The following is a 24,526-nucleotide window of genomic DNA, read 5'->3' on the forward strand; positions in this document are numbered from 1 at the left end:
CAACGACCCTAAGCACACAGCCAAGACGACGCAGGAGTGGCTTCGGGACAAGTCTCTGAATGTCCTTGAGTGGCCCAGACAGAGCCCGGACTTGAACCTGATCGAACATCTCTGGAGAGACGTGAAAATAGCTGTGCAGTGATGCTCTCCCTCCAATCTGACAGACTTTGAGAGGATCTGCAGAGAACAATGGTAGAAACTCCCCAAGTACAGGTGTGCCGAGCTTGTAGAAGACTCGGCTGTTACCGCTGCCAAAGATGCTTCAACAAAGTTCTTAGTATTTTAGAATAAGTCTGCAACGTAACAAAATGTGGAAAAAGTCAAGGGGTCTGAATACTTTCCAAATGCACTGTATATGTGTCCATGATCTACATACTTTCTCTCTTTTAGTCGTCCTAAGTTTGCACTGAAAACGTTTTTTCATCCCATTTATTATTACTATTATTATATATATTTTTTTACTATTTGGACATAGGCGCCCGAAAAAACACTTAGGTGGCCCGTCCAATACTTTTCTATGTAGAAACAACCCTGTAAGATACAAAATGAATTCCACATAGGCTATTAAAAGCGAGACACGGACAAAAGAAGAAGAAAAAAAAGTAAACAAGGAAATGCCGCTCCTAATTGGAAACACCATTTCTGCCAATTAAATGTGAGCACTGAATGCCACCGACTCTGACCACTCCCATTCAAAATAGAAATCCAAACCTGAATTGTGCCCAGACTTCCAATAGCTGAGTGAACGAGATGGAACTACGTACACCTATACAATCCTCTCGGACCTTCCTATGGGTTTATTTGGCATTCAGGGACCAAATGGCTTCGAGCAGGAAATCAAGTGATTATCTCTATCCATCTCTTCTCTCCCACAGGCCCAGAGAGGAGGAGTGTGGAAATAGACAAGAAGAACAAGGAGATAACAGCGTACCATGAGTCTGGCCACGCTATCGTGGCGTACTACACCAAGGACGCCATGCCCATCAATAAGGCCACCATCATGCCCAGAGGTCCTTCCCTGGGTCATGTAAGTAGGACTGGAAATAGGGAAATTGAAATATATAGGAAACAAGATGGGTAGGGAACACATGGTTAGACTAATTAGAATATCAAAATTGAATTTTATACTGGTTTCTTATATGAAGGCTATGACGCCGAAATAAAACCGTTTTTTTCAGGAATCTGTTCTGCTGAGCATGCCAATATAATAATGCATAATGCTTAATTCCCCCCTGGGTTTTGTCTTGCAAATTAAATCATAGTTTTTTATGTTTTTAGAATTGTCAAATGTGAAGTGGTTGGTTCCGTTTGCTGCCAGGCCTCACTCCTCTTCCCCCACTGTCCATCCCAGGTGTCTATGCTCCCGGAGGATGACCGCTGGAGTGAGACACGTGCTCAGCTGCTGGCCCAGATGGATGTCAGCATGGGAGGCCGCGTGGCAGAGGAAATCATATTTGGCAATGAGTTCATTACCACTGGTATGCAGGGGGATGTAGAGTTGGTGTAGGAGGGCAATTAGAGTACAGAGTTACAGTATACACCTAGCACAGTACTGTAGAACAATAAGAATATTCCAGAAAACGGAATGATGCATCCCGGGTTGGGGTAATCCTGGCATCCAAATGTAAAATAAATAATATTCAAGTTTTAGTGATTGATGATATGGTCATATAGCTGACACTTTTATCCAAAGTGACTTACAGAATTGTGGAACATTGACAGTGACACATATTTTCAGTATATGTGACCCGTGCAGGAATCGAACCCAGGTCCTTACTGTTGCCAGCACCACACTAGTGGTTCTGGGGGGGGGCAGTGCCCCTGTGACAACAAATTTGGACCCCCTTGTGGCCCCCCTAAATGTGGAGTATGAAATAATTTTTACATAACAAATTTTTGCTTTCGTTCTTTTTTTACATCTGTTATTAGACAGTGGCAACGATGATGATTATGAACATGGTCTTTTGCCTGCTAATGCCTGCAATGCAGTGAAGAAAATGATATGACAACAATAACATCTAATGTAACTAGCCCCTCTAACAGTACAACTGGCCCCAGCTTGGCCCCCCCAGTTGAAGTGGTCTAGAACTGCCACTGCAGCACCATGCTCTGACTCAATGAGCCATTGGTATCTTTTAGCCCGTTAATAATCTTCCTAGAGTCCAAGACTAAACAAAATATAGGAAATACATGTTCATCTTGTTTTGTTTTTTTAGGGGCATCAAGTGACTTTGATGCTGCCACCAAAATTGCAAAAATGATGGTGACCAGATTTGGAATGTGTGAGAGGGTAAGTTATGTTTGGTTCGGGAAAGAGGAAATTAATTAATGTCTTATATTGCATGAGCAAAGGCCTGCTGTTTGTATTGTATGCCCGTCAAGACCTACTACCTAGTGTGGAACCTTCACAAAGATCTATCTCTGTTTCTCAATTCAATGAGCTTCATTGGAATAAATGGTAACCATCCTATGTTGCAGCACTACATACAGTGCATTCGGAAAGTATTCAGACCCCTTCCCCTTTTCCACATTTTGTTACATTACAGCCTTATTCTAAAATGGATTACAAAAAAATGTCCTTATCAATCTACACACAATACCCCATAATGACAAAGTGAAAACAGGTTTTTAGAAATGTTTGCAAATGTATATTTTTAAAAATACCTTTTTTACATAAGTATTCAGACCCTTTGCTATGAGACTCAAAATTGAGATCAGGTGTATCCCGTTTCCATTGATCATCCTTGAGATGTTTGTACAACTTCATTAGAGTCCACCTGTGGTAAATTCAATTGATTGGACATGATTTGGAAAGGCACACACACATGTCTGTATAAGGTCCCCCAGTTGACAGTTCATGTCAGAACAAAAACCAAGCCATGAGGTCGAAGGAATTATCCGTAGAGCTCCGAGACAGAATTGTGTCGAGGCACAGATCTGGGGAAGGGTACATAAAACATGTCTGCAGCATTGAAGATCCCCAAGAACACAGTGGCCTCCATCATTCTTAAATAGAATACGTTTGGAACCACCAAGACTCTTCCTAGAGCTGGCCGCCCGGCCAATCCAAGCAATCGGGGGAGAGCGCACAGACAAGACAATACAGATGTGCCAAGCTTGTTGCGCCATACCCAAGAAGACTCGAGGCTGTAATCGCTGCCAAAGGTACTTCAACAAAGTACTGAGTAAAGGGTCTGAATACTTATGTAAATGTGATATTTCCGTAAAAAAAAAAGATTATACATTTGCAAAAATGTCTAAAAACCTGTTCTTGCTTTGTCATTATGGGGTATTGTGTGTAGGTTGATGGGGGGGGGACTATTTGATCCATTTTAGAATAAGGCTGTAACGTAACACAATGTGGAAAAAGTCAAGGGGTCTGAATACTTTCCGAATGCACTGTATTTATTATGACAGTATATCTTACTCACTCACACTCTCTCTCACCTGTGTTGTAGCTGGGTGTCATGACCTATGCTGACCAAACCAAACAGAGCCCAGAGACACAGGCTGCCATCGAACATGAAGTCAGGATACTTTTAAAGGTAAGTTAACACATACATCGTCCTTCCAAGGCCCTGACTTGGTGCTCTTTGGCTTGTGGTTGCATCACTGCCTGGTATGGCAACTGCTCTGTATCCGACCGCAAGGCGCTACAGAGGGTAGTGCGTACGGCCCAGTACATCACTCTATACCAGGCGGTGTCAGAGGAAGGCCCTAAAAATTGTCAAAGACTCCGTAGTCATCGACTATTTTCTCTTCTACCCCACAGCAAGTGCTACTGGAGCGTCAAGTCTAGGTCCAAAAGGCTCCTTAACAGCTTCTTCCCCCAAGCCATAAGACTGCTGAACAGTTAATCAAATGGCTACCCGGACTATTTTCATTGACCCCCCCCCTTTTTTTACAATGCTGCTACTCGCTGTTTATTATCTATGCATTGTCACTTTACCCCTACCTACATGTACATACCTCAATTACCTCGACTAACCTGTACCCCCGCACATTGACTCGGTACTGGTGCCCCCTGTATATAGCCTCATTATTGTTATTTTATTGTGTAACTTTTTTTTTTACTGTAGTTTATTTAGCAAATATTTTCTTAACTCTTATTTTTCTTAAAACTGCATTGTGGGTAAAGGGCTTGTAAGTAAGCATTTCACGGTAAGGTCTACACTTGATGTATTCGGCGCATGTGAGAAATAACATTTGATTTGATTTGAAGCCCTTTACAGAAATTCATTCAACCCCCGCGTCCATTATCTTCTGTCAGATGGCATCATTCTAACAGGACACGCAGTTGCCATGAGCCATCTATGGTGGAACTCATCTCTAAAAATTGAGATTTTGCTTATCCGCTTAACACTAGTTCCTAATTCTGAAAATCATTCTGCTCTCCGTAGCTACGACGCACTGGCTATTACAGCAAACCATGCTCGATCAGATGAGCAAACGTGCACCAGCTAGCATCCTAGTGCTAGCTTGTTTGAATGGCCTTTACGGTAGCCAGTTTGACAGGTTGTTGATAAAGTTATGGGTCTTTTCTCATAATTCAGCATGTATCGACCTCTGACAGCTGGCACTGTGCCTCGCTAGTACTTTGTAACATTTGGCCAGAGCAATAACGTTGCAGCTAGAGCAGTCAGCTGTGCTGAAGAACTCGGCGCACTAATCACAGCTAACCTAACATATATTTGAAGTCGGAAGTTTACATACACCTTTGGCAAATACATTAAACTCAGTTTTTCACAATTCCTGACATTTAATCTTAATAAAAATTCCCTGTCTTAGGTCAGTTAGGATCACCACTCTATTTTAAGAATGTGAAATGTCAGAATAATAGTAGAGTGATTTTATTTTAGCTTTTATTTCTTTCATCACATTCCCAGTGGGTCAGAAGTTTACATACAATCAATTAGTATTTGGTAGCATTGCCTTTAAATTGATTAACTTGGGTCAAATGTTTCGGGTAGCCTTCCACAAGCTTCCCACAAAAAGTTGGGTGAATTTTGGCCCATTCCTCCTGACAGAGCTGGTGTAACTGAGTCAGGTTTGTAGGCCTCCTTGCTCGCACATGCTTTTTCAGTTCTGCCCACAAATGTTCTTTTGGATTGAGGTCAGGGCTTTGTGATGGCCACTCCAACACCTTGACTTGGTTGTCCTGAAGTCATTTTGCCACAACTTTGGAAGTATGCTTGGGGTCATTGTCCATTTGGAAGACCCATTTACGACCAAGCTTTAACTTCCTGACTGATGTCTTGAGATGTTGCTTCAATGGTGAAGTGCACCAGTCCCTCCTGCAGCAAAGCACCCCCACAACATGATGCTGCCACCCCCGTGCTTCATGGTTGGGATGGTGTTCTTCGGCTTGCAAGCATCCCCCTTTTTCCTCCAAACATAACGATGGTCATTATGGCCAAACAGTTCTGTTTTTGTTTCATCAGACCAGAGGACATTTCTCCAAGAAGTACGATCTTTGTCCCCATGTGCAGTTGCAAACCGTAATCTGGCTTTTTTATGGAGGTTTTGGAGCGGTGGCTTCTTCCTTGCTGAGCGGCCTTTCAGGTTCTGTTGATATAGGACTCGTTTTACTGTGGATAAAGATAATTTTGTACCTGCTTCCTGCAGCATCTTCACAAGGTCCTTTGCTGTTGTTCTGGGATTGATTTGCACTTTTCGCACCAAAGTACGTTCCTCTCCAGGAGACAGAACGCGTCTCCTTCCTGAGCAGTACGACGGCTGCCTGGTCCCATGGTGTTTATGCTTGCGTACTATTGTTTGTACAGATGAACGTGGTACCTTCAGGTATTTGGAAATTGCTCCCATGGATGAACCAGACTTTTTTTCTGAGGTCTTGGCTGATTTCTTGTGATTTTCTCATGATGTCAAGGAAAGAGGCACTGAGTTTGAAGGTAGGCTTTGAAATACATCCACAGGTACACCTCCAATTGACTCAAATGATTAGCCTATCAGAAGCTTCTAAAGCCATGACATAATTTTCTGGAATTTTCCAAAATGTTTAAAGGCACAGTCAACTTAGTGTATATAATTTTCTGACCCACTGGAATTGTGATTAAGTGAAATCTTCTGTCTGTAAACAATTATTGGAAAAATTACGTGTCATGCACAAAGCAGATGTCCTAACCGACTTGCCAAAACTATAGTTTGTTAACAAGAAATTTGTGGAGTGGTTGAAAAACGAGTTTTAATGACTCCAACCGCAGTGTATGTAAACTTTCAACGTCAACTGTAGCAGGGGTTAAAGAACGCCTGAAACTAGATCGCCTACATACTGGTCTTGACGAGAAGGAAAATAAACTTTTGGGAAGTTTTTTTTATGCACTGTTCAATCAATCCAGTAATATTGGAGAATGAGTTAAGATTGAGTGTCGCCTTGTTAACTTCTAAAAGAGGAAGTCATGTCACAGGCTCTCTTTCCATTTGCCCTGAAAACCGGAACATCCGCTTGTTGGGGACTCTGCAGAGGCTTATCACGGCAGAACAGACACGCCTTGTCCTGAAAACTAATTTGTGCTATTAGCTAGAATTTCACTACGCTAGCTAGCTAGAAGGAGTATTCCACATTGTGTGTGAACTGCCGCCTTTAGCATCCCTTTCATTTCGTATGGATTGATTTGAGACTGATTCTACAACCACGGAAACGCCTTAGGTAGATTTATACTGAACAAAAATATAAACACAACATGCAACAATTTCTAAGATTTTACTGAGTTACAGTTCATATGAGGAAATCAGACAATTGAAATAAATTCATTAGGCCATAATCTATGGATTTCACATGACTGGGAATACAGATATCTATCTGTTGGTCACAGATACCTTTAAAAAAAAAAAATGGGCTTCACTTTGGGCCTCAGGATCTGTCACTGTATTTCTTTGCATTCAAATTGACATCGATATAATGCAATTGTGTTTGTTGTCCGTAGCTTATGCCTGCCCATACCATAACCCCACCGCCACCATGGGGCACTCTTTTCACAGCAAACCGCTTGCCCACACAACGCCATACATGTGGTCTGCGGTTGTTAGGCCAGTTGGACGCACTGCCAAATTCTAGAGCTGGCTTATGGTAGAGAAATGAACATTCAATTCTCTGGCAATAGCTCTGGTGGACATTCCTGCAGTCAGCATGCCAATTGCATGCTCCCTCAACTTGAGACATCTGTGGCATTGTGTTGTGTGACAAAACTGCACATTTTAGAGTCGCTTTTTATTGTCCCCAGCACAAGGTGCACCTGTGTAATGATCATGCTGTTTAATCAGCATCTTGATATGCCACACCTGTTAGGTGTATCGATTATCTTGGCAAAGGAGAAATGCTCACTAACAGGGATGTAAACAAGAGAGAAATAAGCTTTTTGTGCGTATGGTATATTTCTTGGATCTTTTATTTCAGCTCATAAAACATGGACCAACACTTGTTGCGTTTATATTTTTGTTCAGTGTAGAATTAGCAGTGAAAACTTGAATGAAAAAAACATAATTATTAAACGGGTTGTTTGGATGCTGATTGGACGAGCAGCGTTCCAACTCCTGCTGTATTCGCCAACATTCACCTATGTCTGCTAACAGTTCCATCTGAATTATCCCTGCGCCTCCATAAGGGATGTTCATGTTGCTGTCCGAATCATCTCTTGAATTTCTCAACTCGCACATTATTTTCCCTCACTTCTAGGCTATCATTTGTCTGTAACAGCAGGGGTTAATATGCCTGTCTGACATCAGATTCACTTTTTTTTTTACTTTTGGAATGCCATCTCTCCTATACCCTACAGAATGAACGGTGTCCAGATGAGAAATTCACTATTTCTGAGCCAGGCAAAATCACGCATCAGTGTCATTATCATGTGTATATCCAAGCAAATGCCAATAGAAAGCAAACTAAAATGCGGCTAGTTTACTGTTATTCCATGTGCCATGTTTGACGTGACTGTTAGCTGAAGTTGGCTAGCTAGCAAGTGACAAGAACGTTAGTCAGCCTGCATAGCAAACATTTTTGTTGCAACGGACGAACAGACCTTTTGCATAACAACAGAATTAACGACTGGTCGCGTCTGTGGCAACATGCCCAAAAGAACAAACCGATTTTTGACCAGACTGGTGGTAGAATGAAATTGGTGGAAGAATGGAATTGTAGGAATTTACTTATCAAAATAAATTTAAATATGTAATTCATTGTTAGTTTAGTATGTTAACTGTTTTATAAAACCAACAAGGCATGCAAGATTGCGCTATGTGATGAATACAGTCACAGGTAAATGGGTTGACTGGCATTTCGTTTCGTGTCGGGCTGAAGAACGCCATTTACCTGTGACTGTATTAATCACATAGCACGGCCTCTTGTGCCTTATCGCTTAAATATTAGATACAGGTTTATAGTTTTTTAACTCTGACTCCTTTGAGGATGAAAGGGGGTTCCGTGGACGATGTCACCTTGGTAACATTTTCGAATGTTAAGGGCAGCATATTGTGGTCAAACTTCTTTTTAGCTGTCCCATGAGTGTTTGCAAGCTATCAGACAGATCAGTGCAGACAACTAACGTGAGACAATGCCCCTGGCTGTGTAAAAATAATTTCCTGACTTTTCTGGTGGTTTGTGTGGTCCTCAGGATTCATACGAGCGGGCCAGGGCGCTCCTCAAGTCTCACGCCAAGGAGCACAAGAACCTGGCCACCGCCCTGCTGCAATACGAGACGCTGGATGCCAAAGAGATCAAGATGGTCCTGGAGGGCAAGGCCCTAGAGATGAGATGAGACCTCCAAGGGTGGAGATGTCACTCTGTTTATTGGAGAGATCGGGATGGGGTGGGGAGAGGAGACAAAATATGGCTGTGGATTAGGGTAGGGAAGCATAGGGACTGTTGGGACTGGCTTTTTGGAAGGTGTTAGAATGTAAATATATGAAAATCAAGGCTTCAAGATAGGATAATTTTTTTAATGTAAAATATGTACGCAAACTACGCACAGTCTTATCTTCCTGTTAATGTCTGAATAGTTGTTAGGATCCTTATTGTCGATAACAAGGAGGATTGTGGGATTTCCCTTCAAATTGGTAGGGGCAATCAGCAGTTGCTGCATCCATTTTTGGATTTATAAATTAATGATATGTACCCATTGATTCTTGAAGAATATAACTTATAAATGCCTCGTGAGCTTAGTTCAACTGTCGTACCCCATCAGAACCCAAAATATAAGCTTGTATTACGCCAATGTTTGTAAACAGACTAAATGTAAACAAACACTGTACAGCCTAAAAATTGCCAGATTCACACATTTTGTTTTTAGTTTGAATGTATCCCATTGTCATGTGCCCTCTTTTTCAATGTACCCTGTCGTGTGTGTGTGTGTGTGTGTGTGTGTGTGTGTGTGTGTGTGTGTGTGTGTGTGTGTGTGTGTGTGTGTGTACATATGTGTGTGTGTGCGTTGAATGTTTTATGGCTAGTGAGTCCATGCCCTGGCTCCTCAGAATCACTACAAAATAATCTTATCAGTAAAATACAGTTGTCTCTACCTGATACTGTCAATCATGTATTTGTAATAAGGAATCTGATTCCCCCTAAATAGTCTAACAACTTTTCCCAGGTTTACCAATATTACAAGGTTTGTCTGAGCCGTGTGTGCTAGTTGCCATTTCAAAGGTGGCCTTATGGGAATGTACAGTGGGGGAAAAAAGTATTTGATCCCCTCCCCTGTCCATCGTCCCTTTGATGCGGTGAAGTTGTCCTGTCCCCTTAGCAGAAAAACACCCCCAAAGCATAATGTTTCCACCTCCATGTTTGACGGTGGGGATGGTGTTCTTGGGGTCATAGGCAGCATTCCTCCTCCAAACACGGCGAGTTGAGTTGATGTCAAAGAGCTCCATTTTGGTCTCATCTGACCACAACACTTTCACCAGTTGTCCTCTGAGTCATTCAGATGTTCATTGGCAGACTTCAGACGGGCCAGTATATGTATTCTTGAGCAGGGGGACCTTGCGGGCGCTGCAGGATTTTAGTCCTTCACGGCGTAGTGTGTTACCAATTGTTTTCTTGGTGACTATGGTCCCAGCTGCCTTGAGATCATTGACAAGATCCTCCTGTGTAGTTCTGGGCTGATTCCTCACCGTTCTCATGATCATTGCAACTCCACGAGGTGAGATCTTGCATGGAGCCCCAGGCCGAGGGAGATTGACAGTTCTTTTGTGTTTCTTCCATTTGCGAATAATCGCACCAAATGTTGTCACCTTCTCACCAAGCTGCTTGGCGATGGTCTTGTAGTGCATTCCGGTCTTGTAGTGCATTCCAGCCTTATGTAAGTCTACAATCTTGTCCCTGACATCCTTGGAGAGCTCTTTGGTCTTGGCCATGGTGGAGAGTTTGGAATCTGATTGATTGATTGCTTCTGTGGACAGGTGTCTTTTTTACAGGTAACAAGCTGCGGTTAGGAGAACTCACTTTAAGAGTGTGCTCCTAATCTCAGCTCGTTACCTGTATAAAAGGCACCTGGGAGCCAGAAATCTTTCTGATTGAGAGGGGGTCAAATACTTATTTCCCTCATTAAAATGCAAATCAATTTTTGACATGTGTTTTTCTGGATATTTTTGTTGTTATTCTGTCTCTCACTGTTCAAATAAACCTACCATTAAAATTATAGACTGATCCTTTCTTTGTCAGTGGGCAAATGTACAAAATCAGCAGGGGATCAAATACTTTTTCCCCCCACTGTTCATGTACCCGGAGTAGGGACTCTTTTAGACTTGAGCCACAATTCAAATGTGTCTTAGCACTTTGGTCAGTCTGAACACTTACTCTATGTATTTATGTTATCAGATATGTCAATGCTGTGTGTATATATAGATGGAAGGAAGTGCTGCTGTGCTTTTGAAATTATGCTTTTATTCACTTCAAACTCAACGTTGGCAAATTAAGCTGTTACAGGCCATTGGATCCTCCGTTTTTGGATCAGATTAGACCATCCATTTACTATGAAACACCTTAAAGTTATCTGGTTTCTAGGTCTAAACAATTGTCAAAGTAACAGTTAAACCTAAAAGACCCTACAACTCCTCATATCCTGGTTCACTCCCCACTTCTGCTGTGTACTCTCTCTTCACATCTGAACACAGCTGTCTCTCTAGCGTTACTTGAGTAGATCTGTGAATCTTTTTTACATTTCCTCACTTTGTATGGTTTTAAGCACAGTAGCTGAGAACCTCACAGTGTAAGCAACGACCGTCATACTAATTTGCTGACGTGTAGGCCTATAAGGAAAACGGTCAAATGCATCTGTAGACAATCGACTCAGTCGCTTCAACAATGTAGTATCTCCATCTTTTGGTGAGAAGGAACCGTTTTTACAGAATGCTTTAGGCAAGAATGTTGAACTCCTTTGAAATGTGAAATGTCTGCTAATGTTGAGTTGGAAGCATTAAGATTGCGATACAATGGAGGTTTAAAGCCATACCTTTAGGATGTAATAATGTTCTTTTAGAGGCAAAGTTTATTACAATGTCTTGCAAAAGTATTCATACTCCTTGGATTTCTTCACATTTTGTGTTACAAATTGGGATTAAAATGTTTTTAATTGTCAACAATCTACACTAAATACTAAAATGTCAAATGGAAGAATATGTATTTTTTTAAGATTGATAGAAATGAAATAACTAAAATATAGTCCTTGGAAAAGTATTCAGTCAATATATACATTGAGTATACAAAACATTAAGGACACCAGCTCTTTCCATGACAGACTGACCAGGTGAATCCAGATGAAAGATATGATCTCTTATTGATGTCAGTTGTTAAATCCACTTCAGTCAGTGTAGATGAAGTGGAGGAGACCGGTTAAAGAAGGATTTTTTAAGCATGTGTGCTATTCAGAGGGTGAATGGGCAATACAAAATATTGCATTTCTGTTGAATGGGGTATGGTAGTAGGTGCCAGGCACACTGGTTTGTGTCAAGAACTGCACCACTGCTGGGTTTTCACACTCAACAGTTTCCCGTGTGTACCAAGAATGATCCACCACCCAAAGGACATCCAGCCAACTTGACACAACTGTTGGGAGCATTTGAGACAACATTGGCCAGCATCCCTGTGGAACGCTTCCGACACCTTGTAGAGTCCATGCCCTGACGAATTTACATTGTTCAATTCGTCGGGGGGGGGTGGGACAACTCAATATTAGGAAGGTGTCCTTAATAATTTGTACACTCGGTGTATGTTAGAAACACATTTGGCAGTGACTACAGCTGTGAGCCATCTGGTTTGTGCAATATTAGCCAATTATTTTTTGTAATTCTTAAAGCTCTGTCAAGATGTTGGGGATCATGGCTAGACAGAAATGTTAGTCTTGCCATAGATTTTCAATCCGATTTAATTCAAAACTGTAACTTGGCCACTCAGGAACATTCCCTGTCTTCTTGGTAGGCAACTCCAGTGTAGATTTGTGTTGTAGGTTACTTTCCTGCTTAATGGTGAATTCTTCTCCCAGTGACTGCTGTAAAGCAGACTGAAGCAGGTTTTCCTCTATGATTTTACCTGTGCTTAGCACCATCCCATTTATTTTCATCCTGAAAAAACGATTTGCCGACGTCAAGCATACCCATACCATGATGCAGCCACCACCATGCTGGAAAATGAGAAGGCAGTTAACTCAGTGATGTGTTGGATTTGCCCCGAACATAAGGCTTTGCATTTAGGCCAAAAAGTGTGTTCCTTTGCTGTTTTTTTCTTTTCAGTCATACTTTATTCTGTATATTTGTATTCTTCTTTTGACTCTGTCGTTTAAGTCATTATGTCATCATTACAATGTCGTTGATCCATCCTCAGTTTTCTCCCATCACAGCCATTGAACTCTGTAACTGTTTTAAAATCACCAATTATCACGGCTCAGGATATGACCCAGATGCAGACACAGGAGACGGAAGGTACAATACACAGAGTAGTTTATTAAACCACAGGAGGCAGGCAAAGGACACGTCGAGGACAGGCAGAGGTTTGTTACTAGGTCAGAGTCAGATAGGTACAGGACCGCAGGCAGGGTCAGGGCAGGCAGAACGGTATGGCAGGTGGGCTCAGGGTCAGGGCAGGCAGGAAAGGTCGGAACCAGGAGGACTAGAAAATGGACTAGAGACAACAGGAGTATGGAAAAACACACTGGTAGGCTTGACGAGACAAGACGGGTGTGACACCAATGGCCTCATGGTAACATCCCTGAGCAGTTTCATTCCTGTCCTGCAGCTCAGAAGGACGACTGTATCTTCGATGTGTCTAGGTGGTTTAATACATAATCCATAGCATAATTATTTACCGTGCTTAAAGAGATATTCAATGTCTGATTTGTTATTGTTACCCATCTTCCAATCACTGCCCTTCTTTATGAAACTTTCAAAAAGCTCCCCGGTCTTTGAAGTTGAATCTGTTGCTTGAAATTCAATACTTGACTTAAGGACCTTACAGATGTTGGATGTATGGGGGACAGCGGAAGGGTTAGTCATCCAAAACTCTGGTCAACTCATTATTTCACACAGTGAGTCCATGTAACTTTATTATGTGATTTGTTAACCCACATTTTACTCCTGAACCAATTTAGGCCTGCCGAAACAAAGGGGCTGAATACTTATGCAATGAATATATTTTAGTTCTCATTTTTATTTAACTTAATATATATATTTATATATTTATTTTTTTATCTTCCACTTTGACATTACAGAGTAGATTGAGCAAAAATTTAAATGAAATCAATGTTAATCCCATTTTATTTACACCCCCCCCCAAATTTGAAGAAATCCGAGGGGTCTTAACATTTGCAAAGCACTGTACCTACTGTATACCCCATTCCCAAGTGTATAACCAGTATGATTATGTGTAGGCCAATACGTACATTTTTGTTTTTCTTGCCTAAGTAACACATTTCGAGCTCTCAATGATAGGACAGACGTTGGAGGAATTTTTGTGCAGCTCAAATAAATAAATGAACAAAAATGTAATAGACAAAACCCTACTATAATATTAACTCTGGTTTGTGGTTGGTTATCTGTTTGATTTACACACCTTTCCTGACATCAGAATTATGCATGTTCAACTACAGTGTAGTTGCTACATGCTCAAAAAATGCTTTCCAGGAGATCCTGAACGTTGATAAATAACCAGCTAACGGTTTGAGTAAAACGACAGCACCCAAGGTTAGTCGGAAATCAGCTAAACTAGATTTTTTTAAAACTTTATATTAAAATAAAAATTCTGAAAATGAGCATAATTTGAACTAAATGTCCCAATGTACTAGCCAGTGCAAACATTTGCACCTGTGTAAATAAACTGATAGAATCAGATTTTTGTGTAACGTAGCCTCTTTTTTTTTAATACAGTATGCCCGTTATTTTTGTTTAATGTTTATTTGGATAGTGAAGCAAAGACATTTAATTTGGCTCTACAGTATACTCCAGGCATTATAGATTTGGAATCAAATGTTTTATATTAGGCGACAGCACAGAATATCACCTTTGACTCCAAAATGACACAGTTCATTATTTACCATTATTTTATATTGGATAATATCAACACGATTTATACACAAGGTGTAATCCATTCTGAGAGACTCCCAGCAGCCTTGTTTATTGAATTTATCATACTTCCCTCAGAGCACAGATACAGGCTCCCCAAGTTTAAAATGAACAGGTCTATACAGTCCTTCACTACAGATGCTACCATCTTTGTCAATAACCTGTAGTAGTACTGTGTGCTGTCTACATATAGCTGTAAAAACTGTTTTGTCATGTGTTCATGTTGTTTTTATTACTTGCTGCAAAATTAATTGCCCCTAGGGGACAATAATATACCCCTCTCTACTCTTTTTAATGTTGATATATTTAAATGGAAATTAAGTGGTGTTTAGAGTCATTGTTTCCTAAACAAAAAAACTATTTAAAGAGAATCTTGTTATTTTTCCAATTAGTTGGAGTTACTACCGTCAACTTATTTTGGAGATGTATACATGTGAAGTCGGAAGTTCACATACACCTTAGCCAAATACATTAAACTCCGTTTTTCACAATTCCTGACATTTAATCCAAGTAAAAATTCCCTGTCTTAGGTCAGTTAGAATCACCACTTTATTTTAAGAATGTGAAATGTCAGAACAATAGTTGAGAGTGATTTATTTCAGCTATTATTTCTTTCATCACATTCCTAGTGGGTCAGAAGTTTACATACACTCAATTTGTATTTGGTAGCATTGCCTTTACATTGTTTAACTTGGGTCAAACGTTTTGGGTAGCCTTCCACAAGCTTCCCACAATATGTTGGGTGAATTTTGGCCCATTCCTACTGACAGAGCTGGTGTAACGAAGTCAGGTTTGTAGGCCTCCTTGCTCGCACAGACTATCAGTTCTGCCCACAGATTTTCTATAGGATTGAGGTCAGGACTTTGTGATGGCCACTCCAATACCTTGACTTTGTTGTCCTTAAGCCATTTTGCCACAGCTTTGGAAGTATGCTTGGGGTCATTGTCCATTTGGAAGACCCATTTGCAATCAAGCTTTAACTTCCTGACTGATATCTTGAGATGTTGCTTCAATATATCCACATAATTTTCTTTCCTCGTGATGCCATCTATTTTGTGAAGAGCACAAGTCCCTCCTGCAGCAAAGCACCCCACAACATGATGCTGCCACCCCAGTGCTTCACAGTTGGGATGGTGTTCTTCGGCTTGCAAGCCTCCCCCTTTTTTCTCCAAACATAACGATGGTCATTATGGCCAAACAGTTCTATTTTTGTTTCATCAGACCAGAGGACATTTCTCCAAAAAGTACGATCTTTGTCCCCATGTGCAGTTGCAAACCGTAGTCTGGCTTTTTTATGGGGGTTTTGGAATAGTGGCCTCTTCCTTGCTGAGCATCGGTATATGACTTGTTTTATTGTGGATATAGACACTTTTGTACCTGTTTCCTCCTGCATCTTCACAAGGTCCTTTGCTGTTGTTCTGGGATTGATTTGCACTTTCGCACCTAAGTACGTTCATCTCTAGGAGACAGAATGCGTTTCCTCCCTGAGCGGTATGACGGCTGCGTGGTCCCATGGAGTTTATATTTGCGTACTATTGCGTACTTACGTGGTACCTTCAGGTGTTTGGAAATTGCTCCCAAGGATGAACCAGACTTGTGGAGGTCTACAAATTTTTTTGAGGTCTTGGCTATTTTCTTTTGATTTTCCCATGATGTCAAGCAAAGAGGCACTGAGTTTGAAGGTAGGCCTTGAAATACATCTACAGGTACACCTCCAATTGACTCAAATTATGTCAATTAGCACAGTCAACTTAGTGTACTTCTGACACACTGGAATTGTGATACAGTGAATTATAAGTGAAATAATCTGTCTGTAAACAATTGTTGGAAACATGTCATGCACAAGGTAGATGTCCTAACCGACTTGCCAAAACAATAGTTTGTTAATAAGAAATGTGTGGAGTGGTTGAATAACGAGTTTTAATGTCTCCAATCTAAGTGTATGTAAACTTCCAACTTCAACTGTAAATGATAGGAGCGCATCCTTGTGTCGCTCCCTCTTTGAACTATCGGCTGCCCGATTAACAAAATAACATTCTGTGTAACAATAAATCCATAGCACTTACAGCACAATAAAATATATACAAATTCATAGCTCTTTGTGAACTCTTGAAAAATTCAAATATGACAATTTAATTCACGCAGTAACATTAATTTTGTCTATTCACGTTTTCATCTTTCTTCACACCTCCCCTGGCGTCAGTGACTTAAGGACTTCCATGAGAACATCTCTCCTTAGAGATTGCCACAGATACGTTATGTTTGATCCTTGTGATGGCCCACAGATGGTCTACCATCCAGACAATGTAATAAATTGTAATTCAGTCATCATACTGGGCTTTGCATGCCAGCCAGTCACCTTCTCTCATTCTTACACTACAGTCGTCATTCATGGAAAACAAATGAAAAATCAAAGGGCCTATGCGGAGCATCAACTTTTTGTTGTTGCCGTTTTAACCGATGCCTGTTTATTCATGAAAAGCAGAAGATGCAAAATATCATTAATCACAATGGTTAACCAATGCAAAATAATAGGAAAACATTTCAAGCTTATTAATAGCATTACATTTAGCCGAATCGGGTACACATGGCGCAGTGAAAAGTCAAATAAAGGAAAATACAACCAGATTCTAATCTAATCAACTATATTTAAATAATAGGAGTGTACTCTTGTGTCGCTCCCTCTGAACAGTGCAATAAAATATCAAAAAGCATAGCTCTTTACGAAACCTTGAACAATCCAAACATGACAATTTTATTCACATTAATATTCATTTAATCTGTCTTCACACCTCTCCTGGCGTCAATGACCCCAGGTCTTCCATGGGAACGCCAGCCAGTCAGGAGTATTATCACCGTCTCATCCTTCCACTACAGTAGTCATTTATGGAAAACAAATGAAAAATCAGTCTGTCATGTCAAATAGTGTCCCCCTGCAAAAAAGGTTTTTGGGTTCCCAGGACTGCCGAAACATTGCAAAGAATACTATCCAAAGATGTTTTGGGATTTAGATTTCTAGCTAACGTTACTTGTTTACTTACATCAGCCTGCCTAGTCAGCTAGCTAGCCAGAAAGTTTTGTTTAGCTAACGCTAGCTAGATAATTGTTTTTGTAGCTTTCAGTTTGTATGTAACGTTAGCTGCACTTCAATGGCATACCTTGAGGAGATGTTATTTTATCTTTCCAACCAGGCGAAGTACTATGAAGAAAGAAAAGGCACTGCATGAACAACCATTTTTCAACAACAGTTTTCCATCTAGGTAGTTGGTCATCTAGAAGTTGCTAGTTATACATTTATTTATGTCTGTCATTTTGAGGTATCTAGCTATAAGTTAACTCTGATCAATCAAATGGATAGGTCTAAGCAATTACGGTCATTCCAACTGCCCTTAACTAGGTATCTTTGCTAGACAGACACACAGACAAAGAGAGAGGGGGGAAGAGGGAGAAATAAAGGATGAACGTGAGAGTGAAAGAGAGAGGTGGGAAGAGTGTCAAAGACAGAGAGCCATGGGGGAGAGAAACATAGAAAGTAGTCGTGCAAAATTACTTAGACTTGAGTATTTCAACAACTCTTGTCTTCAAACTTGTTAGGCAATCACATGTACCTACGGGGGAAGGATTGTCAGCAACACAGGAGGGTGATTTTCACTGAGGAGAAGGAGACCATGCTGACCATACCGAGATGCATGTTGGCCATTTCGGAGTGAAGCGCATGATTGCCAAAATCAACATACACTTCTTTTGGCATGGGATTGTCAAGGATATGGACAGCTGGGCAAGTGAAATAACAGTTTGTTTATCGATCACATTCTATTATATCTGAAATTATTATGATTTCAATGCATGTCATCAGAGGGAAAACAATCTTTCAATTTGTCACGTTGAATGTGAATACCTGTCTAGCCTGAAGGCGACCGATTATTTTACCAAGTGGGTGGAGGCAATACCCATTAAGGTCTGTAAAGGAAGATAACATGCTTAACTCTAAATTCCCTTCTGTAACCCATATGAAAAGGGAACCAAAAATGTATTTTCTTTTGTATGATACCCATCAAGGACCAGACTGGCGAGGCCACCTCCAAGGCGATGATGGACATCTTCAACGCCCATAGTTCTCCTGAGGTCATCTTGAGTGACCGAGGTTGTGAACTCTGGAACAAGGTACGGATGTTATAGGTTATATTCTGTCACCAATAGTTTGAGTTTTTTTCCCCATGGTACATAATCAGACATGTCAATATCTTCCATTGTCAATAGATATCCCTTTCCTACCCCCTCCTCCAGGTTTGGAAGTCCCTTGACGGGTTCTAGGAATGGTGGGAGGACAACCTGAAGGTAATTATCTTTGCACACAACAGCATCGTCCAGGCCTCCAGAGTACTCACTCTATCACCTGCTGTATGGACGGGAGCCGCAGCTGTTTACTGAGGTAAACAATGCAATTATATATAAAATGATTGCCTATACTGTAGTATAACAAATTTGTGATTGACTTCGTGTTTTGCTATTGCTATTTTTGTATAACGTACTTTGAGATCACTGATACTCCACCTGATGTGGTGGAAGTTGTTGAACCAGATCAGAACGCCTTCGAGGACCACCTTCAGGCACGGACTGAGAAGGATGTGGAGGGTTGTGACCACGTCAAAATTATTGTCCACTGTTTATTTATTTTCTGGCCTTCCAAGAGCTATATAAGAGATGTATTTGTAATAATATGAAAAATAATTGCATTTATTTCTTTTATCAATCAAGGTGAGACTGAACATGGACAAGGAGCTTGAGAAAAAGGAGAGCCACCGGAGGAGAATCAAGGGGACCAAGTGCTTTGACATCCGGGCGAATTACTTGACTTGGAAGAAGGAAGAAAGGAAGGCGATACCTGGGAAAGCTTGATGCTTTTTCACTTCTCGCTGGGGTCACCATCCGTTAAGGTGAAAATAAAATCTCAGATGATAACTATTTGTATTTGCTGCCTCACGGTGGGCGGCATCACCATGCTGTCAGCAGTACCAACAGTGGCCCAGTGGTTTCTCCAAATAGTCAATCTCAAGGCTAACCACTGGGTCACATTAAGTAACCGTCACTTCCAGGTAGGTACTGTTAAGGTGTAGGACTCCAGTCGTCATGACACCACCCTGGATTTTCTCTCAACTCATCTCTCTCTTTTCCAGGGACCATCCCTTACCAACCCCACTGACATAAAACATTTGACAGGTATCCTTTCTTTTCTGTCTTCCATTAACATTATTGCATGTCTAATCAAACATTTAAATGAAATCATTCAATAACTGTATTTGTACATACCTGATAATCCTTTAACCTGTGTGTTTTCTTGTTTACGTCTGTCTCCAACCCGGTTCCCTTTACTCTGCTCCTGGTCTCCAGGACCTAAGGGTTCAGCCTAACACCCAGACATGGATCCACCTGATGTCCTCCATTACCAACCACCCTCCAACTTTTCATGACATCAGCTACTGTTATTTTCATGTTGTCATTATCTTCTAAGAAAGAGCAAGACAACTATCATATTGGGCACATAATGTGAGCTGCACAGATTAGCTAAAAACACTAGCACTGTAAACACACTGTCACGTCCTGACCAGTGAAAAGGGTCATTTGCCATAGTAGAATGGTCAGGGTGTGGCAGGGGGGTTGTTTTGTGTGTCTTGGGTTTTTTTGGTTCTAGGGGATTTTGTTCTAGTTTTCTATTTCTATGTTTCGTTTTTATGTTTGGCCGAGTATGGTTTCAAATCAGAGGCAGGTGTCTTTCGTTGTCTCTGATTGGAAGCCATACTTAGGCAGCCTGTTTTCCTTTGGGCTTCGTGGGTGGTTATTTTCCGTTTAGTTATTGTACCTGACGGGACTGTTTTGTCGTTTGGTTATTTTGTTTAAGTGTTCTCTTAAAATAAATGAAGATGAGCACTATACACGCTGCGCCTTGGTCTGTTCAAAACGACAGCTGTGACACACACAGAACAAAGAGGGCAGCAGCGCCTGGACTTTGCAGTTTCCCTCTTCGAGTCCACCTTCCAAGACTGACTACATGTTGAAAACAAGTGACAGGCTCCCATCCGCACAGCACCCACCTCCTCTCTATTCCACACACCAGAATTCAGTATTTCAGTCTATGATTGCCATGTGAGTGTACAAAAAAATCTGAAAGTAAGTTAACACACATGTACCAACGATATATTTTTGAAATGTATTTAAATCTAAAAATATTGCTGGATTGGTTTTCACAGATGTTTGTTATTGTAAATTGTTACATATCCCTTGATGGTATTTGTTCAACATGATTAATTGTTGTATCATAAGACATACAATGGATATATATTCAACCAGAAGGGTGTACTAATGAGCTAGGCTCCCCCAAAAAATTCTGCAGTATTGAAGGTCCCCAAGAACACAGTGGCCTCCATCATTCTTAAATTAAAGACGTTTGGAACCACCAAGACTCTTCCTAGAGCTGGCCGCCCGGCCAAACTGAGCAATCGACGGAGAAGGGCCTTGGTCAGGGAGGTGAACAAGAACCCGATAGTCACTCTGACAGAGCTCCAGAGTTCCTCTGTGGGGATGGGAGAACCTTCCAGATGGACAAAAAAAAATGGGGTATTGTGTGTATTAATCCAATTTAATACATTTTAGAATAAGGCTGTAATGTAACAAATTGTGGAAAAAGTCAAGGGGTCTGAATACATTCTGAATGAACTGATTGATATAGTTCAAGTCCTCTAGGGCTGCACTGTCTTTGTTTTTTGTTCTTGGCTAATAAGCGAATCAGAGACTGAGTTATAGATGTGTTTGAGATCTCCCTAGCCAATCATTGACATTAAATGATCAACTACAACTTTTTCACACTACTGGGCCAAACGGAGACAAGTTGAGCTCTACTGGGCTGGCCAGGTTATAGGTCCACCATAGTTGCTGTAACCATACTAGAAACAACAACGTAAAAAATAAAACATCTGAGCCAGGACAGTTTGGTTTGGGTAGGCTCTACAGTGTAAGTCGGGTATAAGAGTGAGGAAGAAACATGGATTGGAGTGTTGCAACTGTGATAAAGGGCCCGTAAAGAGAACTAGGCCTAATCTTTTCTCTTCAATACTGACCGTTAGACATACAAATGTCAGTTAGTATTTCAGTCTCTCACACACACTGCTGATGGGCAGTGGACTGAAATAGGTGCCAGTTATCACATTGGGTGCCGGTACCGTTTTATATTTAGGAACTCAAGCAGTAGAAAATGTGAGGTTCCGGAACTCAGTTCCGGTGTGAAGTCAAGCACTGCTGATGGGACGATTTTCCTAATCCTATTTATGGCCTGGCCCTGGTCCTAAAATAACCCTAGGTTCTATACCCTTTTTCGGTGTTGACAAGGAACCAGATAGGTATGCCTATAGGCAGGGTCACTGCATTGGATTTAAAAGCAACCAGTTCATCAATCGCTGACAGAAACAAATCTGGTGGGATTCTTGACATTGTACCTTTTGTTGTACTCATGTTTACCCTTGAGCTAGGCCCCTAAACTGCTCCAGGGGCACCGCAATGTAGCTGACCGTGGCTTCCAAACCCTTGGGGTGTTTATGTGTGTGTGTTTCTGTGGAGGTTGGGCTAGGGCAGGGTAGCCACTTCGGGCCCTGGGGAGCTGCCGGGTGTACAGGTTTTTGTTGAGGTTGGTGGGCCAGGGGTTGATTTTTGGGCTGGGAATCCCTATTTCTCTGTGTCACTTCTGCCATAAACACACAAATGCACACTTACTGATGTAAATAATGTGTATGTTCTCACTCTCTCTGTCTCTCCCTAGTTGTTGTTGTTGTTATTGTTGATTCAGGTTTACATATGTGTCAGATGGAGGCCCTGTCCATCTCCACCTAGAGAAGCACCTTCACCACATGGGACAGGTAGGCTGAGAACAATGTACAATGTAGGGAAAAAAGCCTGCACTCACACAGGCCCTTGTTGATCACCAGGACTGAATAACAGTACAGCATGTGTGTACTGTGTTGATATCCCACCCCTCACCTCTCTCTTTCTTTTTCTACATCTCTCTATCTCTCTTACACACGCACAGACACACATACACACACACGAAAACGAAAACGGGAGTTCACTTTCACAACATCATCAGCTGGCAGGAGCTGAGCGCAGCGGAGCTGGTGAGGTCCTTGAACAACTGCACCATGATGGGACAGTCTGGGGTCATTCAAAGGTCACTAGAGGTCATACAGTAGTTTAGCAGACCCTAGCTCTAATTATGATAATACAGTTGAGAGACCTCTATCTTTGGACTTTGATTATTAGTAATGATAACATGTTGCTATCCCAAACGAAATGTGCCAAGGCCCCAAAAAATGCTGTAACTGCCAAGCAAATAACATTGTTAAAACATTGACTTGTATTTGTTGTTGTTTGTACTTTTTAATGGCAGGCGTTTCACTGCGTGATGAAGGTGCTGCACTTCATGTCCAGAAATAAATGCTTCCAGGTGGCAAGCCTATTTTAATTAAGATTGAAATTAAATACATTTTAATCCCACTTTGTAACACAATAAAATGTGAAGAAATGCAAGGGCTCTAAATACTTATGCAAGGCACTGTATATCTCGCAACGTATGAATTGTGTGTGTATCTTTAAGCTTTATTTATGGCGGCACACACTCCAGGGAAATTCACATATTTTCTGTCTTTTATTTATTTTTAAATCTAAATCTTAACCAAACAAAAGCCAGATCCCAGCAATTTCGCTATTGTCAAGCACTCAACTCCAAATATGTATCTTTAAAACAACAGTGCGGCTGTGTGTTAAGACTGTCAACATGTCGGTGTGTGTTTACATGTTAATTATTAATTTTCACAAGGTTTAGCTTAATCTTAGTCTACTACACACACAGGTTTCTCAATCCTATTGATTCATCACTGTTTCTTCTGAAATTGCAGATGAAAATCTGTTGCAGATGAAAACAACCCTTTTAGTTAACATCTGGTGCAATGTATGTTATAATATATAGTAATATACTGTATAATATAATGTATGCAATTTAGCAGATGTTTTTATCCAAAGCAACTTAAAGTCATGCATGCATACATTAAGTATGGGTGGTCCCGGGAATCAAACCCACTATCTTGGCGTAACAAGTGCCATGCTCTACCATTGGAGTCCCTGTCAAATAAATTTGTACCTCTTCTCTATACAATTCTAGAATTAGTCAATGCCACGGACTACTCTAATGCCAGTTTAATTACTGTGTATCAGGGTTGGGGTCATTGCATTTCAATTAGGTCAATCAAGGAAGTAAACTGAAATTACAATTCACATTTTTTTCTAATAGAGAAGCAATGAATGTTTGTTTACTTACTGAGTGTGTGCTGGAGTGAATTCCTCTGCTTTCTGCCTTTCTCCATCCTCCCCAAAGTACTGAACACTGGTGAGTCACATGATACTTGTCACATGACTCGCATGGTGCCCCTGTCAAGAATGCAGTCAGTCATAAGGGAGAAATCAGTGTAGAAAAAGCCACAAAATGGCAGTTAGAATCCAAAAAGAAGGACTGTCTAATGTACAGATTGAAAGATACTTTACTGCTATAATGATTTGAAATAATTTGTATAGTCCCATGTACATTCCCCATTTCCCTTGGTTTGTTTTGTGTATTATCATTTGTTTTTATATCCTGTATGGAGTTTTTAACATGCAAAGAAAATGAATGTAAAAAAAAAAATACAATAAATGCTATGTTATCTTATTCGTATTAGAGGTAGGAGCAGAGTTTCGTCTTGCTGTAACTTACTTTACTGAACTCAGAATAACTATCTTCTCTGCAAGTCATATCAGATGTTTCTGTCACGTGGTCTATTTGTTCTCCCCTCTATCTAGTTACAGCAATAAAGCCATATTAGATGTTTATTATTATAGTATCATATAATACCTATTTATTTATACAGGATCTCCTCTTCACCCTTCT

General features: G+C 40.8%; 1 protein-coding gene and 2 long non-coding RNA genes across 6 annotated transcripts in view; 2 read left to right on the forward strand and 1 right to left on the reverse strand.

The window, feature by feature from the left end:
* The window catches only part of LOC106568699 (ATP-dependent zinc metalloprotease YME1L1), a 61,417-nt gene extending 47,417 nt beyond the window's left edge, over positions 1-14,000 (forward strand). For all 3 annotated transcript variants that reach the window (XM_014139265.2, XM_014139266.2, XM_014139267.2), the window contains 5 exons: positions 876-1,027; positions 1,352-1,478; positions 2,217-2,290; positions 3,459-3,545; positions 8,628-14,000. In XM_014139265.2, the coding sequence (XP_013994740.1) occupies positions 876-1,027; positions 1,352-1,478; positions 2,217-2,290; positions 3,459-3,545; positions 8,628-8,771 (584 nt within the window). In that variant the 3' untranslated portion in view covers positions 8,772-14,000. The remainder of the gene's footprint in view (positions 1-875; positions 1,028-1,351; positions 1,479-2,216; positions 2,291-3,458; positions 3,546-8,627) is intronic.
* Positions 14,001-17,290: 3,290 nt separating this feature from the next.
* On the reverse strand, positions 17,291-23,967 carry LOC106568701 (uncharacterized). The gene is made up of 7 exons (XR_006758735.1): positions 23,921-23,967; positions 19,870-20,066; positions 18,611-18,713; positions 18,458-18,519; positions 18,172-18,333; positions 17,718-17,758; positions 17,291-17,430 (listed from the first exon to the last, which is right to left on the reverse strand). It is a non-coding gene; the product is annotated as an uncharacterized lncRNA (long non-coding RNA).
* LOC123726650 (uncharacterized) lies at positions 18,458-20,249 on the forward strand. 2 transcript variants are annotated; one of them, XR_006758737.1, is made up of 4 exons: positions 18,458-18,723; positions 18,847-19,496; positions 19,737-19,779; positions 19,951-20,249. It is a non-coding gene; the product is annotated as an uncharacterized lncRNA (long non-coding RNA). The 2 variants fall into 2 exon arrangements; XR_006758736.1 differs by having other exon boundaries at positions 18,707-19,496.
* Positions 23,968-24,526: the final 559 nt, after the last annotated feature.

The sequence above is a fragment of the Salmo salar genome, chromosome ssa14 (assembly GCF_905237065.1).
Source record: "Salmo salar chromosome ssa14, Ssal_v3.1, whole genome shotgun sequence".
In the NCBI taxonomy this organism is placed as follows: domain Eukaryota; kingdom Metazoa; phylum Chordata; class Actinopteri; order Salmoniformes; family Salmonidae; genus Salmo; species Salmo salar.